The 23534-nt window shown below is 42.2% G+C and overlaps 1 protein-coding gene across 1 annotated transcript in view; it reads right to left on the minus strand.

Moving 5' to 3' along the window:
- The window catches only part of LOC115459361 (nucleolar protein 12-like), a gene marked incomplete at its 3' end in the record, with an annotated part of 36014 nt that extends 12697 nt beyond the window's left edge, over positions 1–23317 (minus strand). Inside the window, exons 1-3 of the mRNA XM_030189199.1 lie at positions 22962–23317; positions 7921–8026; positions 1944–1992 (exon numbers count right to left, since the gene is read on the minus strand). Coding sequence (XP_030045059.1) covers positions 1944–1992; positions 7921–8026; positions 22962–23029 — 223 coding nt within the window. The remainder of the gene's footprint in view (positions 1–1943; positions 1993–7920; positions 8027–22961) is intronic.
- Positions 23318–23534: the final 217 nt, after the last annotated feature.

Consider the following 23534-nt stretch of genomic DNA (forward strand, 5'->3'; position numbering starts at 1 on the left):
CGGAGGCTCTCGTTCAGAGCGGCTGCAGAGAAAGGCAAAGAGGTCGATGCAGGCGTCGACGTCAGAACCTGTTCCGGGCGAGGAGGCTGTTCCGGGCTGTCCAGAGTGGAGCGCATCGACACCTCCTGAACAGAGGGTGAGCGGTCCTCTCGGTGCCGATGCCTGCTGGGTGCCGACTCCCTCGGCGACCCAGAGCTCTCGGTGCCGACACGGGGAGGCGACCGGTGTCGATGCTTCTTCGACTTCTTCCGAAGCATGTCACCGGAGCTCCCCGGCACCGACGAGGACGTAGAATCCAGCCGTCGCTTCCTCGGGGCCGAGGCCGAAGGAGGTCGGTCTCGGGGGGGCTGTACCGCAGGAGCCCTCAGGGTAGGAGGAGACCCACCCGAAGGCTCACCGCCACCAGCAGGGGAATGGACAGCCCTCACCTGCACTCCTGACGATGCACCACCGTCCGACGACATCAGCAGACGAGGTCCCGGTACCACCGACGTCGATGCAGTCGCCCGATACCTTGGCGCCGATGCAGAGGCCCGATGCCTCGATGCACTCGATGCAGGGGCGGCCGAGGAAGATGGTCTGGACGCTGACGACGTCGATGCACTCGAAGATCCCGGTGCCGATGCCGACGAAGAGCCCGAGAACAACACGTTCCACTGGGCTAATCTCGCTACCTGAGTCCGCCTTTGAAGCAGGGAACACAGACTACAGTTCTGAGGGCGGTGCTCGGCCCCCAGACACTGAAGACACGACGAGTGTCGATCAGTGAGCGAGATAACCCGGGCGCACTGGGTGCACTTCTTGAAGCCGCTGGAAGGCTTCGATGTCATGGGCGGAAAAATCACGCCGGCGAAATCAAAATCCGAAATGACGGAAAAAGAGCACCAAAAATTTTTTAAGGGAGAAAATCTCGACCGAGGCCGAAAAGAGGCCTACCCCGACGACGAAAGAAAACTTATCGGGGCAAAAAGCTGGAAGTACGGGAAGGGTTAACACGAAACCCGGGGGGGGTTTCCTGAGCACTTCCCGACACTTTTAAAGACTTTTCCGAAGAAAAAACACGTCAAAAATAAATTTGGACGCGCGAGGTCGACTTTCCGGGGCTCGACACGGCGAAACACGACCGTACCGAGTGCGGACAAAAGAAGACTGGCCGGCTCGAGCCGGTTTCGGGCGGGAAGACGGCCGCGCATGCGCGGTGCGCGCGGGCGCGCGAGGACTAGCAAAGGACTTTGCTAGAGAAGTTTCCGATTGGAGGGGTTGCCGTGGACGTCACCCATCAGTGAGAACAAGCAGCCTGCTTGTCCTCGGAGAAATGCATTTTACAATCATAGGTGCAGGTGGAGCCTCCCTTCCTATTGGAGTTGGCAGTGAATTTCACACACTAATCACATGGGAAGCCTCACTCCAAAATGAAAAAAAAAAAAAAAAAAAAAAGACTCCTCTTGATACGGGAACCTTATCTACAAACAAACACTTTCCTCGAAATCTTTAAGTATGATTTTGAATAAAGTGGCAAACTTGGATGGGCTGTTGAACCTCTATGGATGTGGGGATATTAGTTTCTGTTGTTCTACATGCTGCAGGGAGGAACTGGGGGCTATATATTAAAAAGGTATAGGAAGTTATAAGAACAAAGACCTCTTGTCCCTACTGTAATACTTGAGCTCTTTTTGGTTATGGGGTCAGCTGGGAGGGTAGACTTTCTTTCTTGGGTATTTTCTGATATGGTGACCAGATGGGCATGTTTTGGCTTGCATCCTTCCTTTGTTTACTATAGTTTTACATTTGGAAATGTTTATACTTAAGAAGAAAGGACAAATGGAGGTGTGGAGCGGGATTACAAGAAGTGATGGGTTCAGTTTACGTGTGAGAAAACAGATTTACAGGGCCATTTCTTTGAAGGAAACATTCAGGATGTCTGATCTGAATGCTGCACTTACCCAGAGCCTCTTGTCTCTCCTTCAGCATCCGCATATATTCCTTGTGTCTCTAGAAAGGGAGGAAATAAATCCATATAGTGGCTCCAATACAACCCAGAAACAGCATAGGGCTATAGGGCTCAAAACCCCATAACACAGTATGATTTTGACCTTGAGTTCTACACATGTGATATGTAGACAATTTAAATGTGAGGAATAAATGGTGCTCCTATCGCCCCTTGAGAAGACCTGCTGACCCGTTTCTGACGAACTAAAAAGTTTCCAGATTTTTAAGAACCTGTTTGGCTGAAAGTCTGCACTAACAGGTGGACCTGGAGATCTATCATTGCTCTGATTTCTTATGTTTATTTGGTCTTACAGTTCTTGCAATGAACCTTGGGGGGTTTTCACTGCCATACTAACCTTCCCCTCTATTTCATCTCTCATCCAGTGATACAGTGAGTTGCAATAAAAGCACTCTGCAGTCAACCTGAGAGCCAAAATGCCTTCATTTTTTTCAGGAAACATGCAATAAGTCACATCAGTTCAAAAACTGCAGAAATAGCAGCTAATTTGGACTCGTCAATATACGTAAAAGGGTGAACAACTTAGAATATACATCTCCTCTTATGCACTCCTTGATCACTGATAAAGTTCAAAGTTCAAATTATTTGTGTATGTTGATTTTGTATCCCACTGGATAAGAGTGGTTTATAAATGAACTGAAATAACACACTACATATTATATACAAAAAATCATAGCGATTAAAAAAAAATAATATTAAGGGAAGGAACATTAAAACAAAACACAAGACAGAAAACACACAAGGATTATAAAATAAGAACATAAGTGTTGTCATATTAGGACAGACAGAAGGTCCATCAAGCCCAGTATTCTGTTTCCAACAGTCGCCAATCCAGGTCTCAAGTCCCTAGCAAGAACCCAGAACTGTAAAATAGATTTTATGCTGCTTATCTTAGAAATAAGCAGTGGTTTTTCTCAAACCTCTTTAAAACCCTAACTGTTTTTACCATATTCTCTGGCAAGGAATTATAGAGTTTAATTACATGTTGAGTGAAGAAGTATTTTCTCTGATTTGTTTTCAATTTACTACTTAGTAGCTTCATTGCATGCCCCCTAGTCCTAGTATTTTTGAAAAGAGTAAACAAGTGATTTATCTCTACCGATTCCACTCCACTCATATTTTATAGTGGTCTGCCCTGGAAGTTCTATCTTTGCTGGGATTTCTCCTGGTCGAGCTGATTCTACATCTGTTGCTCCCGGTCGGATAACTTTGGAAAATGAAAAATTAGATATAACAGGCATCTCTGAGACCTGGTGGAAGGAGGCTAACCAGTGGGACACTGTCATACCGGAATACAAATTATATTGTAGTGATAGGGTGGATCGAAATTGGTGGAGGGGTAGCATTGTATATTAACGAGAGCCTTGAATGAAATAGATTGAAAATTCTGCAGGAAACAAAACACTTTTTGGAATCACTGTGGATTGAAATTCCATGTGTAAAGGGGAAAAGGATAATGATAGGAGTGTACTACCGTCCGCCTGGCCAGGATGAACAGACGAATGCAGAAATGTTAAAGGAAATTAGGGACGCAAACAAACTTGGCAACACAATAATAATGGGTGATTTCAATTACCCTGATATTGACTGGGTAAATGTAACATTGGGACACGCTAGGGAGGTAAAATTCCTCAATGAAATCAAGGACTGCTTTATGGAGCAGCTGGTACAGGAACCAACGAGAGAAGGAAAAATTCTAGACCTAATCCTTAGTGGAGCCCATGATCTGATGCGGGAGGTAATGGTGATGGGGCCGCTTGATAACAGTGATCATAATATGATCAGATTTGATATTAGCTTTGAAGTATAGGAAATCAAATATGTTAGCATTTAACTTTAAAAAAAGGAGACTATGATAAAATGAGAAGAACGGTGAAAAGAAAAGAGAGGAGCGACCGCAAGGGTCAAAAATTTACATCAGGCGTGGATGCTGTTCAAAAACACCATCCTGGAAGCCCAGGCCAAATATATTCCGCGTATTAAAAAAGGAAGCCGGAAGACCAAACGTCAGCCGGCATGGTTAAATAGTGAGGTGAAGGAAGCTATTAGAGCTAAAAGAAAATCCTTCAGAAAATGGAAGGAACAGACTGAAAATAATAAGAAACAGCATAAGGAATGTTCAAGTCAAATACAAATACAAATAAGGAAAGCTAAGAGGGACTTAAAAAAGAAAAAAAAAAAAAAGATTTCGTTGGAGGTAACCACACATAGTAAAAAATTTTTTTTAGGTATATTAAAAGCAGGAAGACGGCAAAAGAATCAGTTGGACCGCTAGATGACTGAGGAGTAAAAGGGGCGATCAGGGAAGACAAAGCTGTAGCAGAGAGATGAAATGAATTCTTTGCTTTGGTCTTCACCGAGAAGATTTGGGTGGGATACCAGTGCCGGAAATGGTATTTGAAGCTGACGAGTCGGAGAAACTTAATGAATTCTCTGTAAACCCGGAGGATGTAACTGCAAATCTCCTGGATCGGATGGCATTCATCCCAGAGTACTGATAGAACTGAAAAATGAGCTTGCGGAGCTATTGTTAGAAATATGTAATCTATCCTTAAAATCGAGTGTGGTACCAGAAGATTGGAGGGTGGCCAATGTAATGCTGATTTTTTAAAAAGGTTCCAGAGGAGATCTGGGAAATTATAGACCGGTGAGTCTGACGTCGGTGCCGGGCAAAATGGTAGAGACCATTATAAAGAACAAAATTACAGAGCATATTCAAAAGCATGGATTTTATTAACAATGCCAACATGGATTTAGTAAAGGGAAATCTTGCCTCACCAACCTACTGCATTTCTTTGAAGGCCTGAACAAACGTGGATAAAGGTGTGCCGTTGATATTGTGTATCTGGATTTTCAAACAGCATTTGACAAAGTACCTCATGAAAGACTAGAGGAAATTGGAGAGTCATAGGATAGGAGGTAGTGTTCTATTGTGGATTTAAAAAAAACTGGTTAAAAGATAGAAAACTGAGAGTAGGGTTAAATGGTCAGTATTCTGAATGGAGAAGGGTAGATAGTGGGGTTCCCCAGGGCTCTGTGCTAAGACCGCTGCTTTTTAACATATTTATAAATGACCTAGAGATGAGTAAATAGTGAGGTAATTAAATTTGTTGCTGACACAAAGTTATTCAAAGTTGTTAAATCGCGGAAGGATTGTGAAAAATTACAAGCGGACCTTACGAGACTGGGTGTCTAAATGGCAGATGACGTTTAATGTGAGCAAGTGCAAAGTGATGCATGTGGGAAACAGGAACCCGAACTATAGCTATGTCATGCAATGTTCCACGTTAGGAGTAACAGACCAAGAAAGGGATCTAGGTGTCGTCGTTGATGATACGTTGAAACCTTCTGCTCAGTGTGCTGCTGTGGCTAAGAAAACAAATAGAATGTTACGTATTATTAGGAAAGGAATGGAAAACAAAAATGAGGATGTTATAATGCCTTTGTATCGCTCCATGGTGCGACCGCACCTCGAATATTGTGTTCAATTCTGGTCCCTCCGCCTCATCTACCCCTCCAATTGCTCACTTACCCTTGCTCATACTCCTCCTACTCCCCTCATCCCTGCATGAATTCATTCTTATTTCTTTTATTACTCCGATAATACTCAACTTATTTCTCTCAACCAATACTTTGTAATCCCAGTTACTATGTAAGCCGCATTGAACCTGCTTTGAGTGGGAAAGCGCGGGGTACAAATGTAATAAATTAATTAATTAAAAAGATATAGTGGAATTAGAAAAGGTGCAGAGAAGGGCAACGAAAATGATAAAGGGGATGGGTCGACTTCCCTATGAGGAAAGGCTAAAGCAGCTAGGGCTCTTCAGCTTGGAGAAAAGGCGGCTGAGGGGAGATATGATAGAGGTCTATAAAATACTGAGTGGAGTGGAACGGGTAGATGTGAAGCATCTGTTCACGCTTTCCAAAAATACTAGGACTAGGGGGCATGCAATGAAGCTACAATGTAGTAAATTTATGTTTCAACGTTTTTTATGGATGAAAAGTCAAGAAGTACAAATCCACCTCATTACAGTGAGTTCAGTACACGGTAGTAACACAACAAATATACAACACTGCTTACAGTCATCAAACTTTTAACATTTTTACCCCTCCCCTCCAACTGTGCTTTATATTTAAACATTTTATTTTATTGAACATTCAACCTTACTGATTTACTTGAAACATTGTGATGTCTATAGTCAACAAACATTCCATGTTGATTGCAAACCTATATCATGAAACATCCCCAGTTTTATTTTATAATCCTATTTTCCCACTTTCCTCCCAGTATCCCCCCCCCTTTTATCTTCCCTCGTTAACAATGTTATCCCTGTTACCATAGAGTGATTATGTTGTTGCCATTCCCTCACTCCTTTACACCGGGTTCTCACCTCTCCCAATCTGTGTCCCGTAGGGTCTGGGTTCTTATAATTCCCCGGACCGATGGCCGAGAAGTCTCCATATTATGTCTGTGCCATCGCGTGTAAGTGAGAGTTCAAAAAAGGCAATCTAGTAATCTCCAAACTAGCCGTTTAACTTAAGTTATATATTCCTCTCCATCCCCCCCCCCCCTTTAATGTGCTTCGACCTTCCCTCCTCTTCCCTTCCCCTTCCCTCCACTTCTTTTTATCCCTTGTAACCTGATATCTAATATGCCTAGTAGGGACCTTTATCTTATCATTCCGTACATAATCCCTCCTAGATACCCCAGTTTATCTTACTGCATCGTGTACAATGTAGTAAATTTAAAATGAATCGGAAAAAATTTTTCTTCACTCAACGTGTAATTAAACTCTGGAATTCGTTGCCAAAGAATGTAGTAAAGGTGGTTAGCTTAGCAGAGTTTAAAAAAAGTTTGGACGGCTTCCTACAGGAAAAGTCCATAGACCGTTAGTAAATGGACGGGGAAAATCCACTATTTCTGGGATAAGCAGTATAAAATGTTTTGTACATTTCTGGGATCTTGCAAGGTATCTGTGACCTGGATTGGACACTGCTGGAAACAGGATGCTAGGCTCGATGGACCTTTGGTCTTTCCTAGTATGGCAATACTTATGTACTTAACTTCATTTGTAAGTTAAAAAAACAACAACAACAAAAAAACTCAAAGTGGGACAAATAAAGGAACCAAACTTGGATGGTAAATACCCAGATCTTCAAAAAGATATAAACAGGTTAGAGTCTGTCTACAGCGTGGCTACTAAAATGGTCAGCAGTCTTAGTCATAAAGTGTATGGGGACAGACTTAAAAGATCTCAATATGTATGCTTTGGAAGAAAGGCGGGAGATATAATAGAGACATTTAAATGCCTACGCAGCATAAATGCACAGGAGGAAAGTTTCTTTCAACTGAAAGGAAGCTCTGGAACAAGAAGGCAAAGGATGAAGGTGAAAGGGGACAAACTCAGAAGTAACCTGAGGAAGTACTTCTTCACAGAAAGGGTGGTGAATTCGTGGAACAGCCTCCTGGTGGAAGTGGTGGAGATGAAAACAGTATCTGAATGCAAGAGAGCTTGAGACGAGTACATAGGATCTGTAAGGGAGTGACAGAGATAGCACATGGCATAGATGGGCAGACTGGATAGGCCATATGGTCTTTATCTGCCTACAATTTTCTCGGTTTATATGTTTCTTAAATTTGAGTGACCTCGATAGAATCTGGGGTGTCTGAACTTTGTAGGTGCTATCACTGCTTGATTTGCGCTAGTACTTTTGAAGACAAATAGCTGGCTGTCTCACTTTATAAAGTAACACCAAAACAGTTGCATTCCTGCCCTATTAACCCTTTTGGGCCTGCATCATGAAGTGTTTTCTGTCTGTAAGAAAATATATTAATGAATCTGGCTCTAGATTTGACAAAAAACAGTCTAGGGTAATCAGTTGTTATCTGGCCGCCATATGGAATCCTGTACCTCCTCTCTCATCTTCCTCTGCTCCTCCTTGATCTTCTTTTTCAGTTCCTGAACGGCCACCTTCCGTCTCTCTACCTTCCGTTTGTGAAACCCCGTCAAGTACTCCCTGAAACAAAGGACATAGTTCTCAGGGGTGAAGTCAAGAGAACAATGTGACATTCCCCAGAGGGAAAAAGCAGCTGTGATATGCTGAAGGTTGAAAACACTTAGTATGTATGTTTCAAAGCCAAAGTTAAATCTCATAATTTCACAACTGGTTATGGGAATTAACATCTTCTATACACTAAGAGCCAAATTCTATAAATGGTGCCAAAAATTCAGCGCTCAATGCTAAAGGGCGCTTTGGGATAAGCACTCTTTATAGAATAGCATTGAGTGTCAAATTTGCTGCTCAACTTCAGGTTCAAGGTCTTATGCGAGCTGAAATGTGGTGTAAATCCTGGTGTGCAAATTGGGCATGGAGCCCTGCTATTCTTTAACACTATATGCATCTTCTGTAAACGCCCCTGACCCGCCCATGCCCCTCCCAACACCCAAGACAGTACACCCTTGCAACCACAATCAGAGCGCCGCATGCCCGCGTCCTGAGCCAAGAAACGTGTTTGGGGTCTTTTTGTACTTTACAGCTGAAGGCAGGAGAAGTCTGTTCCCTAAAAATGGCGCCAAATACCAAAAATGGCTGCTGTGAAACAACCAACAGCCACGGAGCCCACCAAATGGAAAACCTGCCAAGTCCCCACTGCCAGCCCTAGGAAACAGCCCAGGGGCTGACCGGTGGAAGAAAAGCCAGATTCTGCTAACGAGGGAGGCAGCACAAGGTCCCAACACTGCTTACCGGGCAGCCCAAACGGGAACAGAGTAAAAATGCTCCACTGGCAAGGACAGGAAGGGAGGAAAAGAGAACACTCACAGTTTCAGGAGTCTGTACTCCCCCGAGGCAGAGCAACAGCATAACCAGTGCAAAGGCACCTGCTACCCCATGACGCCCTAACCTGCTCTGGCTCTTTTTTTTTTTTTTTTTTTTGCTTTGAAGAAGAAGGAGAAAATCTTCCAGGGTAAAGACCCAAGCACAGAGAGGTGGGGAAATGGTGGTGACGAGGGATGGGGGGGGGGGGGGGGGAAGGATCTGGCCCCACCAGGTATACCCCACAGGCAGGCAGAGAAAGCCAAGACCCCCAGCTCAACTAGACCTAAAGGAAAAGGCCAGGAAAAAGCACCATCTGGAGAGCTGCACAGGATATGTCCATCCACCTGCTGAGATACTGAAAGTAAGGCTGTTGCATGGTATCCTTTATGGCAGAGCTCTCTATCTCCACTTGCTGGTAGGAGGACATAACCCATTCATCTCTGGATTGATCTGTGGGAGGTAATGGAAAAAATAACTTAAAAAAAAAAAAAAAGTACCACCAGCATGTCCAAAACCAAACCCCTTCAGTGGTGTGCTAGCAAAGTACTGAAAACTAATTTGAGGTAAAGGAAATCTATATATGGTTCTCCAAAGAGGTAGCTGCAAAAATGTTAACAGTCAAGAATCAAAGCATCCAAAAAGAGGAACACATATCTGGTAAAACAGAGAGATGAGGAATGAAATTAAGATGACAAAGGCTGGATGGAGGAAGGACTTTAAACAATAGAGCAAGGTGACAGGAAAGAAGAATGAAACAAAATACAAGACAGGAAGATCCTCTACGACAGGAAAGCACAGCAGGCAAAAGTAGAGGCTGTCAAAGGACGAATCACCACCGGAGATATTAATCCAACAGTCTTTACTGTAATATTAAAAAAGAGGACCCAACACGGGCCGTGTTTAGACGCACGCGTCTACATCAGGGGTCAAACAGAAAACTCTAGAATGGAGCACAGGACCGCAGTCCTGCTATAGTTTAAAGCTGTAGACCGTACACAAATACTGTTTGCAATCAAAGCAAGATGACAAGTTTCTTACAATGACTGTAGGAGCAAAATTTTGTAAGAAACTTGTCATCTTGCTTTGATTGCAAACAGTATTTGTGTACGGTCTACAGCTTTAAACTATAGCAGGACTGCGGTCCTGTGCTCCATTCCAGAGTTTTCTGTTTGATCTCTGATGTAGACGCTTGTGTGCGTTGAAACACGGCCCGTGTCGGGCCCTCTTTTTTAATATTACAATAAAGACTGTTGAATTAATATCTCCGTTGGTGATTCGTCCTCTGACAGCCTCTACTTTTGCCTGCTGTGCAGGAAAGAAGAATGGCCACAAGTGGACCTGTAATGCAGAGGATGACAAAAGTCAGAAATGCTAACCAAATACTTCTGTTCGGTGTTCACTCGTGAAGACGCTGAAGAAGTATTGCAGATGGCTAACCAAAGTACATACAAAAAGAAATAGATGTCACACTGTTCACGGAATTTACCAATCACACCACCAACCAAGAGGGGCCATGCACCACTACTCAAAGAATACAGGAAAAGCAAATTGACTCTCAGTCTTTCCTGTGTCCGCACTAGGTGAGGTTTCCTTGAAGAGAGTATATATGGAGAATAGGGCCAGATGAAAAAAAATCCCAAAAGGTCTGCCGACTGCGGAAGGATGTGTTTTAACAGGTCTTTGGAAACAGAAGCACTTCCATGGGATTGGACAAGGGCAGCTGTGGTTCTCTACACAAAAGCAGCACCAGAGAAGAGGTTTGAATCTAGAAGCCAGTGAGCATTACCTTGGTGACAGGAAAAATGAGATGCTACAGAAGGAAGGATAATGAACTAGCTGCAATCCAATGGGCTACAGGGTCAATTGTTTTTTGAATAGGTGGCTGAATGTGGATACTTGGATTTCAGCAAAGCCTTTGTTAACCCCCACAGAGGAGGCTCATGAATAAATTAAGCAACCTGGGACCAAGTCCCAAGGTAGTGAATAGAATTAGAAAATGGACGAGTGACAGACAAAACAGGGTAGTGGTATATGGAATTCAATTAGAGGAGGTACAGGAAAATAGTGGAACGCCTCAGAGATTGGTCCTGTTCAATATATTTCTGAGCGATACCGCAGATGGGTTAAAAGAAAGCATTTGGCTTTTTGCAAATGAGAATATCTACAGTGGACACCCTTTAGGGAGAAGGCAAAATGGAAAATAACAAAGGAAACGTCAATGATATATCCAATGTCTTCAATGAATAGTGTGCACTCTTTTCCCAGGAGTGTACCTACTGAATCCATTGCACATGTGTGAACAACTGTGCATGTGCACAATATTGGGAAAAGAGGGAGCACTCTTTCCAAAAGGACATGATATGAAGTTGCAAGGCTCAAGCAGAACATCAGTTAATGCATTTTTTTTTTAACAGAAAAGGAAGAGGATGCTTGGAAATCCTTTGGAGAACAGGTGATAGAATGCAAAAAGGTACAGAAAATACACAAAAGTTCTGTAACTGACAAGAAGATGGACACCAAGCATTGAGTTCAGCTCATAACATAAATTAACAGTAGGGGGCAGAGCAAGATGGCAGCTTCAGCTTAGTCTGCTGAAGAGCTCCATGTTTGCCTTTTATTTTTTCTTCTTTTGTTTTGCCTCTCTTGCCTTCACACTGGGGAAGAAACGAAACAGTATAACCCTCCAAGCCAGGAGTTCTCCAGCTCAGGTGAAGGCTGTGGGTCCAATGGACACATTCGTAACTCATGGCTCCACCCTAATTCAATCTTCTTCCAGCATCTCTCCAAGCAGCTTGCACTCCGAAGATTGAACAAGGGTGGAGCCATGAGTTACAGAAGTATCCATCGACCCCACAATCCTCACCAGAGCTGGAAAACGCTTGGCGGGTTACACCTTTTCTTTTCTCTCTCATAGTGAGGGTAAGAGGCAAAAGAAAAACAACAAAATATAAGGCAAACACAGAGCTCTCCAGCCGACTAAGCTGTAGCTGCCATCTTGCTCTGCCCCCTACTGTTTATTTCTGTTATGAGCTGAAGTGCTCAATGCTTGGTGTCCTTCTTGTCAATTACAGATCCTTTGTAAGCAATTCCGGCGTCTCCTTTGGCCCATGATGTAGGTCAGCTTGAGCGCTGAAGTAAGAAGTAAATCCTTTCCGTAGGGGCAAAACACGTAGCACTACAATCAAGAACTATTCTACATTATGAACCTGACTTTTCAGACTTAGGCCATGTCAGCTCACATCCAGAGGTTCATTCCTGTAATAGGCCTCAAGCACATTGCTGACACATCAAGGCTCACAGAAGCAAAACAACTGTTCACAACTATTTTTGTTTACTGTGCTGGGGACCTTCATAGACAAGAGCTAGGTCCTTGGGCCCCCAAAGCCACAACACTGGCAAACATCAGACTGTTAAGTCTAGTCAACATAGCACCAGACCATAGCTAGCTGGTTGTTATCTTTGGCAGTTCGCACAGAGCTGCTATCAGCTGGCCTGAGCTAGCCACATGATGAAGGCTTGTTAAAGATATGCCCCCCCCACCCCGAAAGCTCACCTGCCTGGGTAGAGCTACCATCAGCTGACCAGCCTGGGGTCTCTGCTGCTGCATTGCCTGATCGTGAGGTGAAACCAACTTGTCAGCCTCCGACTCCCAACTCCCTACGGATCCAGAGTATTACCATTTGTCAGGTTGAAGTGCTTCCTTCTTAGTGCTTGGGGTGTCAGGAGTCCTATAAATTTTAAGACTAGGGCAGTGTGTGTTATCTTTATTCCACCTTGACAAGTACTTAAATCTGAGTACTTTATCAACGTTTTGCGTATTTCTGCATAAGTGAAACGTCTCTGATTACATTTATTTGCTGCCATTATCTTTAATAAAACAGCTTTTCTATGGTTTTTTTTTCTAATACCTCAGCCTTGTGTCCTTTCCTTTCAGTGTTTATCATTTGGACTGCAAGACTAGGAGCGTTTGTGATTGAATCCCAGAGTGCTAAATTATCATTATTTGTTATATTTGTATTTCCCTCTCTTTGCTGGTCCTCTAACAAGGCACTGTGTTTAGTCCCCACACTTCGCTCAACTGATTTACAACACTTCGCTCGATTGATTTACAGAATATGGTGCAGGGCCACCACCTTGGTTCTGATGGTTGAGGAGGCAACAGGCAATAGCCCATAAACAGTTATACAAATGCTGACTATTCCATCAGCCAAGGCCTGTGGGTGGCAGTCTGGTCGGCAATTGGAAGGAGCACCGACCAGGAACAGATTCAGACCTCTGCAGAGGGAACAAAACTTATGGAGAAACTGCAAGTAATAACAATGGAAATGTTATGGCATGCTAATCTTTAGCAATCACTTTCTGAGCAATTTAGAATGGAAGCTCAACTCTCAGAATCAGTAGCATCGCACTCAAATCTCTTAACTGGAGCTTGGAAATAAATTACAAGGTATTAATGTGAGACTGGAAAAGTTGACAATATTAATAAAAGACAATTTGGTTATTAACAAGAAACTGGAATTAGAAAATATTTCAAGGGCAAAAAGATATATCAACCTCCTAATGTGCCTTCTATAAATATGCTATTTTGGCATTTATATCCCACATTTTCCAATATGGCATTATTTCAATGTGGCTTACAGTAAAACATTTTTTACTGAAATATTTTAATAAAGTTTTGAAGATACAGTCATCTTTGATAATTTCTCGGATGTATTATGTTCCATCCTTGTCTTCTTTTCTTTCGGATCAAAGCCGACACAGCCCCGGCAGCTGCTAGTGCAGCTTTGTAAAGGGGGGGGGGGGGGGGGGGGGGGTTTAGACTCTTCACTGGATTTGTCTGTCTAAATGTCTCACAGATGAATGAGACCCACTGTAACTGCTACTTTGATAGTGACCTTTGAGGATGTTAATGATAGAGACTTGGGGCCCTGTTTACTAAACCGCACTGTAGGCGGTTTAGTAAACTATTTAGTGAGCACTAAAGACACCTATAGGAATATAATGGGGGTCTCTAGTGTTAGTATGCGCTAAAAGGTTTGTGTGCCTATAGCACGGCTTAGTAAACAGGGCCCTTGGGTTTTGAATTTTTTTCTCACCCAGATTTGAATTATTTTACAATGAGAAAATATGGCTTTTTCCTGATGTTGGGAGGGCAACACAAACCCATAGAACACAATTTTTGCTCCTTAGTTCTAGGACTTTCCAGATCAGAGCTCAGTTTTAAAATTTCCCTGAATGTTAAATGTCTTTTTAAAGCCTTCACAACTAACTTTCTTCTTGTATTCTAAAGGCTCTGAATTGCATGTCAGAGGATGCCTTGCCAAGGCCCCCTTTATGTACCTATTTAGAGACTTGAAAGTTAACATAGTAAATGACGGCAGATAAAGACCTGTACGGTCAGTCTGCCCAACAAGATAAACTCATTTTACATGGTATGTTACCCGAGTTTAATTTGTCCTTGCCTTTCTCAGGGCACAGACCATAGAAGTCTGCCCAGTACTGTTCTTGTACTAAGTTAAATTCCAGGAAAATCTATCTATATATATAAAAGGCAACCCCAACGTTCTGAAGCCTTCACGGAAGTTGAGGCGCCCGAGATATCCGGTGTGCCCTGGAGTGTCTGCACCGCCCTCGCGTCAAAACGTCATGACGTCGAGGGCGGAGCTATTGACACTCGAGGGCCGAAACGGCCCACAGCGAACAAGGCAAGTAGCTTCGAGGGTCGGAGGGAGGGCGAACAAGGCAAGTAGCTTCGAGGGACGGAGGGAGGGGGCCCCTTGCTAGCGCCCGTTTCATTCCGCTCAGAAACGGGCATTTTTTCCTAGTTAGTTATTAAGCTGCAATCTTTTTTTTTTGTATTTTTCTCTTGATTCCCACTAGATTGCTCTGTTTCTCTAATTTGTAATCTTAATACGAGTGATATTTAATTTTCTTTATTGGCTTTGTTGCTTGTTTATAAGTAATAAGTTTATTACAAATAAGTAATAAACAAGCAACAAAGCCAATAAAGAAAATTAAATATCACTCGTATTAAGATTACAAATTAGAGAAACAGTGCAATCTAGTGGGAATCAAGAGAAAAATAAAATAAAAAAAAAAGATTGCAGCTTAATAACTAACTAGGAAAAAATGCCCGTTTCTGAGCGGAATGAAACGGGCGCTAGCAAGGGGCCCCCTCCCTCCATCCCTCGAAGCTATTTGCCTTGTTCGCTGTGGGCCGTTTCGGCCCTCAAGTGTCAATAGCTCCGCCCTCGACGTCATGACGTTTTGACGCGAGGGCGGTGCAGACACTCCAGGGCACACCGGATATCTCGGGCGCCTCAACTTCCGTGGAGGCTTCAGAACGTTGGGGTTGCCTTTTATATATATAATAATTTATATATATAATAATATATATATATATATATATATATATATATATAGAATAGATTACTTTTTTTCTTTACAAGCACAAGCTTGGATGTATAATTTAAAATTGCATAAATAATTTTAAAAAATAACAGCAATTAAATGCCCTTTTATGCTCCTTAAGGTAAGAATGACATCTATGGAGCAGCAATTACAACCCTCACCAAATCTGCCGTCATCTACTATATTGTTAAGCTTATATATGTCGTTTCCGTGTCAACCCTGTTCTTATGGTGTATATTTATTACATTTGATTTGTACCCCGCGCTTTCCCACATACAGCAGGCTCAAAAAACCCACATCTATGTAGATAGAATGTATTTGGATACAGGCAGCAGATGATGTTTTGTATATTCCTGAGAATCTAGCATGTGATGTTTTTGTTCTTTCCTGAGAAAGTAGCAGAATAGCAGGTGATGTTTGTACATTCCTGAGCAGGTTCACGAGCTGTTCATGTAGAGTTGTTCTTGTAAGCAATGCATGATCATGGTTGTGTAAGCAAAATGTAACCAATAGTAATGATAATACATGTAATATCCATGAATATTCATAGAGTATATAAGAAGGGGATTGACTCCCAAATAAAGAGTTTTTTGCCCAGACACACGAGAGGAGAGTTATTTTGCAACATCTGGTGATCCCCGACGTGATCGGTGAAAACGTGACGTACTTACTACGACTGGAACAGTCAGCGCGCCATTCCTTCTACGGAACACTGTAAGTATGGGGGGAAATTTAACATCATCACATAAACAACATGCACAGGAGCTATATACTATAACGCAAAGATATGGTTCCTCCCGAAATCCAATAACTCTTAAAGATATAGAGCGTTTAATTGAGGAAATAGTTTGTCAATGTCCCTGGTATCCAGAGAAGGGATCATTCGATCCTCAAACATGGGAAAAGATAGGGCAGCAGTTTCGTTTAGAGCCTAGAGTTTCGACTCCTATATTATTGACTTGGAGAGAGATATATTCTACTATAGTAATTCTCTCTTCTGGATTGACAGGCATTACTAACGAAAATATATCCAACAAATTGCCAGGCAAGACCTGGTCTCTTTTACCTCCCGCGACTCTTGGACCTACACCTTCTCCTCCTTCTTGTCGGCTGGCCACCGATATGGGAAGGGAAGAGCAAAACAAAACTCCTGACTTTACTACTACTACCCCTAATAAACCAATTGAAAATATCCAAAACAACAACGCTAATGATAGCGTTATTATTACCAAAACACCAAAGAGCGTAGAACGACCTAGTTTAATTCAATTAGGTATACAGCAAGCACGAAAAAATGGTGAATTCATTTGGAACGATGATCTATGGGATAATTCGGAACCTAATCCTAATTTATACCCAGTTACTAGAACTACAACAATAGAGGCAGGGAACGAAACACATCATGCAGAATGGACTGCTCTACCTTATCAAGTTTTGAGAGAATTACGTAGAGCTATCGTAGAATCAGGTTTAAAAAGTTCATTTGTTCAAGGCATGATAGAAGGGATTAGTAACGGTTACTTAATGACTCCAAAAGATTGGAAAGACCTTTTCCGTATGCTGTTAACTCCTGCGCAATATGTAGTGTGGGATAATGAATATAAGCAAGCAGCACAACTTATCACTGGGACTAATTTGGTGCCTGATCAAATTTATGGATCGGGACCATTTTCAACCCTTGATATGCAAATTCAACAAAACGATACCTGTTTTCAAGCCATAGGCACTTGTATCTTGCGAGCATTTAAAAGAACACCAGAAGGGAATAAACCAACAAAATCTTTTGCATCAATTAAACAGGGTGCAACCGAATCTTACCTTCAATTTGTTAATCGATTGCAGGAAGCTGTAACTAGGCAAATTGATAATCTTGATGCGCAAACAGAGTTATTGATTAAATTAGCCCAAGAAAATGCAAATTCAGATTGCAAAAAGGCATTGCAGACTGTAGCTCATCGCCCAGGAATTACTTTAGCAGATTTATTGAGCGCATGTGCAGATGTGGGGACTCATGGTTATTCTATGAATTTGTTAGCAGGAGCTATACAAAAAGGTAATAAGCCACAGGGGACGTGTTTTAATTGTAAGAAACCAGGACATTTTCGAGCTCAGTGTAGAGCCCCAGGAGGGGGTGCCAACTTTGCAAAAGGACCTTCTCGACCTTCTCGAAAATGTCCTCGATGTCAAAAAGGATATCATTGGGCCAATCAATGTCGCTCTAATCCAATTAATTCCACACCGCCACCCCCAAAAAACTTTGCTCCGGGTTAACTCCTAACCTCGGTCCAAAGGGAGTGCAAGGGTCTTTTGCTCATAGTACTACTGCTACACAAGGTAGTGCAGGAATTGACCTTATTGCAGCGGAATGTAAAACTGCCATCTTACCTCATGAAGTTTTGGTATATAATACTACCTTTAAAGGACCCATTCCAGCGGCTACTGTAGGTTTAGTATTACCTCGCTCCTCTGCATCGAAGGCAGGTATTCATGTTATCCCTGGAGTTATTGATGCTGATTACACAGGCATTGTTAAAATTCAAGTATGGTCCTCATCACCTTTAACAATTTCTCCCGGGGACTCGTGGGCACAATTAATTATTTTACCATATTTTACAGCACCTATTCCTTCTACTGTCTCTCGTACAGGGGGCTTTGGATCTACGCGACAGGTAAGTGCAGTTTTAAAACCGGTTTCTAATGCACGACCCACTGCTCAATTTTTATTGCAACAAAAGCCCTTTGTTGGTATATTAGATACCGGGGCGGATGTTTCTGTCATAGCTTATAAACAATGGCCTGTGGAATGGCCCATTGAAGATACTTCACATGTGACAGGAATAGGGGGAACTCAGTCAGCCTCCCAAAGTTCTCAATGGTTATCTATTACATATCCTAACGATACCAAGGTTCTAGGACATATTAAGCCCTGTATTTTACAAGTACCCTTTAATTTATGGGGTCGTGACCTTTTGGAACAATTAGATGCATCATTGATCCTACCTGATTAACAGTTCATAAATATGTCTTTTTCTCTTCCTTTGGAATGGAAAACTGACAAACCTGTTTGGGTAGAGCAGTGGCCGATTACCAGAGAAAAACTGTTGATTTTACATCAATTGGTGGAAGAACAATTACAATTAAATCACATTGAGCCTACCAATTCTCCATATAATACTCCGGTATTTGTGATCAAGAAAAAATCCGGAAAATGGAGATTTTTACATGACCTACGAGCTATTAATGCGATTTTAGAACCAATGGGCCCGTTACAATGTGGTATTCCAAATCCTAATTTGATTCCTTATGATTATCAATTAGCTATTATAGATCTGAAGGATTGTTTTTTTTCAATTCCTCTCCAGGAAAAAGATTATAAATACTTTGCTTTTACTGTACCTGTTTACAATAATGCACACCCTACTACTAGGTATTGTTGGAAAGTTTTGCCCCAGGGAATGTTAAATTCACCCACTATTTGTCAATACTATGTTCATCAAGCCTTGCAACCATTTCGTGCCTATTTCCCTCAACTTTTGGTATATCATTATATGGATGATATACTAATTGCAGGGATAACTCTTCCCCCTTCTTGGAAATCTACTTTAATTTCTATCTTGGCCTCCTCAGGATTAACAATTGCCTCAGAGAAGGTTCAAGAAAAGGAACCCTATTTATATCTAGGTTTCCGTATGACTAAAGCTGCAGCCCAACCTGTCGCTCCTCATCTCAATTTACAGTCTCCCACGACATTACATCAATTACAAGAGATTTTAGGAAATCTCAATTGGTTACGTCCCTACTTGAAACTTCCTACAGAATTTTTACAACCCCTGTTTCTCGCATTAAAAGGTCATAAAACACCTGCTGAATTAATTACACTCACTGCATCGCAACAAACAATTCTGTCACAATTGGATCAAATCTTACAAACAAAATGGACAGATAGACGAGATGCATTTGCCCTTTTTTGTTTTTGCGTTCTCAAAGACCCCACCCACCGACAACCGTTTGGTGTCTTATATCAAGATACAACTCCTCCGAAATTGATAGAATGGGTCTATTTACAGAATACTCTCCATTCTACTATTACACAATGGCCCCAGCAACTAGCCTTGCTGATTACTAAAGCTCGAGAGCGAGCAACATTCATGACTGGTTTCGACATTCTTAAACTCATCATTCCTCATTCTTTGTGGCAGTGGGAAAAAATGATTCAGTTCTCCGACGACTTGCAATTTATTTTAGCCACTTATGTTGGTATTATAGATTGCCACTATCCTAAAGACCCTCGCATACAGGGCACATCCATTTTGCCAATCACTCTTCATGATCCCATTTCTTTACGTCCACTCCCTACTGCTCTCACCGTCTTTACAGATGGTAGTCCCACTCGTGGGGTGGTTACTTGGTACAATCTGAACAAATGGCACGTCAAATTTACCTCTCCACAAACCTCTGCTCAACGTTCAGAGCTTGCTGCCATCATCCTGGCTCTTTCTTTATTTTCAGATCAACCACTGAATCTTATTGTTGACAGTCAATATTGTGCTAATCTTGTCCGTCGCATGCCCGACAGTTATGTATCATTCAAAATGGATGCCTCTTTTTATGCTTTACTGTTAACCCTCCAAGGTTACTTGGAGAATCGCCTTTCTTCTCTCTTTATAGGTCATATCCGCAGTCATCAACCTTTTCCTGGTGGTCTGTCTGAAGGGAATGCTCGAGCGGATCGCCATCTTCATTTTTTCTCCACAGCACACTGCAGTCATGAACTTCATCATCAAAATGCACCTAGCCTAGCTCGCCAGTTTCAAATTTCTTTAGAAGAAGCTAGAGCTATTATCAAAAATTGTCCACAATGTTCCTTTTCAGCTCCTACTACCTTTTTTCCTGGAGTTAATCCTCGTGGTCTGGAAGTTAATAGCCTCTGGCAAATGGACGTTACTCACTTTCCCCCTTTTGGTCAATGGTCTAAGCTTCATGTGGTTGTTGATACTCATTCTGGATTTTTGTGGGTCACTGCACAAAAAGGGGAAACTACATCTCATGTCCGCTCTCATCTTCTCCAAGCTTTTGCGGTCATGGGTGTTCCTAAAACTCTCAAGACAGACAATGCCCCTGCTTATACTTCCACCTCCTTACAGGAGTTCCTGACCCTCTGGCATATTGAGCACCTTTTTGGTATCCCCTATAACTCCACTGGTCAAGCTATTGTTGAACGTGCTAATCGCACACTGAAAACTGCTTTAAGTAATCTGACTACAAAAAAAGACGGTATTCTCCGTCATAGAGTAAGCATTGATGAATGCTTAGCACAAATCCTTTACACACTGAATCATCTCAATCTCATCAATAATCCTGCTACAAAAACTTTTTCTTCCAGATTTGAACAACATTTTCGTACTCCTGCCCCACCTTTATCTCGTCCTTTGGTCATATACCGACAACTACCTTCTGATCAGTGGAGTTCCCCTGTGCCTCTCCTTACCTGGGGTCGTGGTTACGCTGCTGTTCAAACAGATTCTGGCCCGGTGTGGATTCCAGCAAAGTGGGTGAAACCTCATGTCGTGGCATCAAGGTCTTCACAACCCAATTCCCAATTTCACACTCACCCTTCAAGGACCGCAGATGCAAACACGCAAACGGTCAGTGACTCGTCAACCTAATGCTCCTGTTACTTGGGGACAAATTAAAGCCTTGAGTCAACAAGCTACAGAGACTTTAGAAAAAGCTCATATTGAAAAGACTGATGATAACTTCGTAGTGGCTATTATTGCAGCGCTTAATGCTAATTCCATTACATTGCTTCTACTGTGTTGTTGTTTGTACATACCTTGTGGACAGTCACAATTACTTCCCACAAAAAATATTTGGGAAGCGTTTGCAATTTCACTGAACCAAACTGATTTCTGTCTTTCTCATCAAAAGGCAGTTGGAGAAGTTTTGGCAACTTGCCTGATTCCAGTATGTCATGATCCTAAAGATATGCAAAATGATACTTGGTTTTATTCACAGCTTCCTGTTAATTCATCCTATCGAAATGCTTCTTATGAATACCATAATTGGGGAACACAAACCCTGTTGCCGCCTACTTTGGCAATGCATGTGAGAACCAATCAAATAGCTAGTATCAATATGACATGTGCTCGTATGGTTAATTGTACCCGATCAAATTGTGTTAATTTTGGACCAACTTTGTTAAATTGTAGCTCCTACGAAAATGTTTCATATATTTATAAATTTACTCATTTACCCCCTGGCTGGTTTTGGTCATGTGGAATGTATACCTTTAATTATATTCCAGCTAATATATCTGATGGTACTACATGCTGTCTAAGTCGACTCACTATGGTACTTCCCAGTAAACATATTTTATTTTCTAACTCCTCACATATGCGATCCAAGCGTATGACCCTTGCTGCCAATTGCAATGATAATGTTAAATTTCTGAGTCAAACTGAATATCTGGCACTTGCATTTTCATTAATAGGTGTCCCTGCATTGGCAGCGGCAAATGCAAAAAATATTCGTGAATTAGCCTGTTGGGCAATTAAATCAATCAATGCAACCTCCACTGCTATTAGTTTACTTAATGCTGAGCAACAGCAATTACGTCATGGAGTTTTACAAAATCGAGCAGCCATTGATTATCTTTTATTACTTAACCATCATGGTTGCGAAGAGTTTCAGGACATGTGCTGTTTTAATTTATCTGACAATTCAAAGGCCATTGACAAACAATTAGCTTTCCTACGGAATTTAACTACTCATATTACTATTCATAATAACCTACTCTCTGATGTATGGGATCAATTGTGGCAATGGATCCCTTGGACCTGGCTCCGCCCTATTATCCAGTATTTAGTCATTGGTATTTTTGTTTTCACTATTTTTTGCTGTTGTATACAATGCATTCCTAACCTTTTTTCTTTATGTTTTCCTCGTCCATTCGCTCCAACACGTCACTCTGCTCAATATGTTTATAAGCTATTACAAACATCTCCACCTCCATCTCCAGCTGGCACACCACGGAGATTTCATTAAAAAAAAAAAAAGGTGGAGATGTAGATAGAATGTATTTGGATACAGGCAGCAGATGATGTTTTGTATATTCCTGAGAATCTAGCATGTGATGTTTTTGTTCTTTCCTGAGAAAGTAGCAGAATAGCAGGTGATGTTTGTACATTCCTGAGCAGGTTCACGAGCTGTTCATGTAGAGTTGTTCTTGTAAGCAATGCATGATCATGGTTGTGTAAGCAAAATGTAACCAATAGTAATGATAATACATGTAATATCCATGAATATTCATAGAGTATATAAGAAGGGGATTGACTCCCAAATAAAGAGTTTTTTGCCCAGACACACGAGAGGAGAGTTATTTTGCAACACATCTATACGCATGAATTATTTTAATCATAGAAGCCAACTTTTCAAACCGATTGGGGCTAGGGCTACTAAACCCAATGGAAGTTAACCAACTAGACACAGGTTTTCTCAATTGGAGTACTCAAGCACCCACTGAGCTGGCTCCTATGATATCAAGACCGGGCCCCTCCGGCCGCCGCAACTATCACTTTAGAAAAAATATCGTACGGAAATAATGAAGCCACATTAAAAAATCCAGTTACACTGCGCGTGCGCCACATAACCGCCACCAACCAACTTTAAGAAGTTCCCCGCTAACTCCTCCCCCGGGAAGCTCATGGCGGCGCAAATTTCTCACCGCCGTTTCTCTTCGTCGAAGGTCAGCACTCGCCGGAAACCGCCACCTCGCGCTTTCCTCTTTCCCATTGCTGCGGGCACAGATACCACTACCAAGGAGGTTTGATTAAATCACACGCCCTTGATCACTACTACCAACGCCCGGTGCCTCGCGCAGCCGCACACATTTCCGCCTATGGAATAGGCAAGTAAAAATTCACATCGGCTGAGAAGCAAGCAACTCCTCCGCTCTCGCTTGTTTGCACCCCCACTTCTCTCACAGTGCGTTCTCTTCTGTGGGCGGCCAGGTAGTTCTGAAGAAATAGCGAAGTCAAACCGTTTGGCACGTGGGTTACCTAGTGAGCACACGCACTTACGGTCGGTGAGTGACGTGACGTACTAGGTTGCTAGGTAGACCAAAGAGATTTGATTGAAAACATACGGCATGACGTCAAAAAGTTGAAGCCACGAAGGATAATCTCTGTTTCCCAGCTGTCGTCTGTATACACTCAAAACAAAGCAAACAAACCTATTAGGTGCTGCATCCACGTTGTCGTTCTTTATTGTTGGTAGCATTTATTATTTAATCTCACTT

This window comes from Microcaecilia unicolor, unplaced genomic scaffold, assembly GCF_901765095.1.
Source record: "Microcaecilia unicolor unplaced genomic scaffold, aMicUni1.1, whole genome shotgun sequence".
Classification (NCBI taxonomy): domain Eukaryota; kingdom Metazoa; phylum Chordata; class Amphibia; order Gymnophiona; family Siphonopidae; genus Microcaecilia; species Microcaecilia unicolor.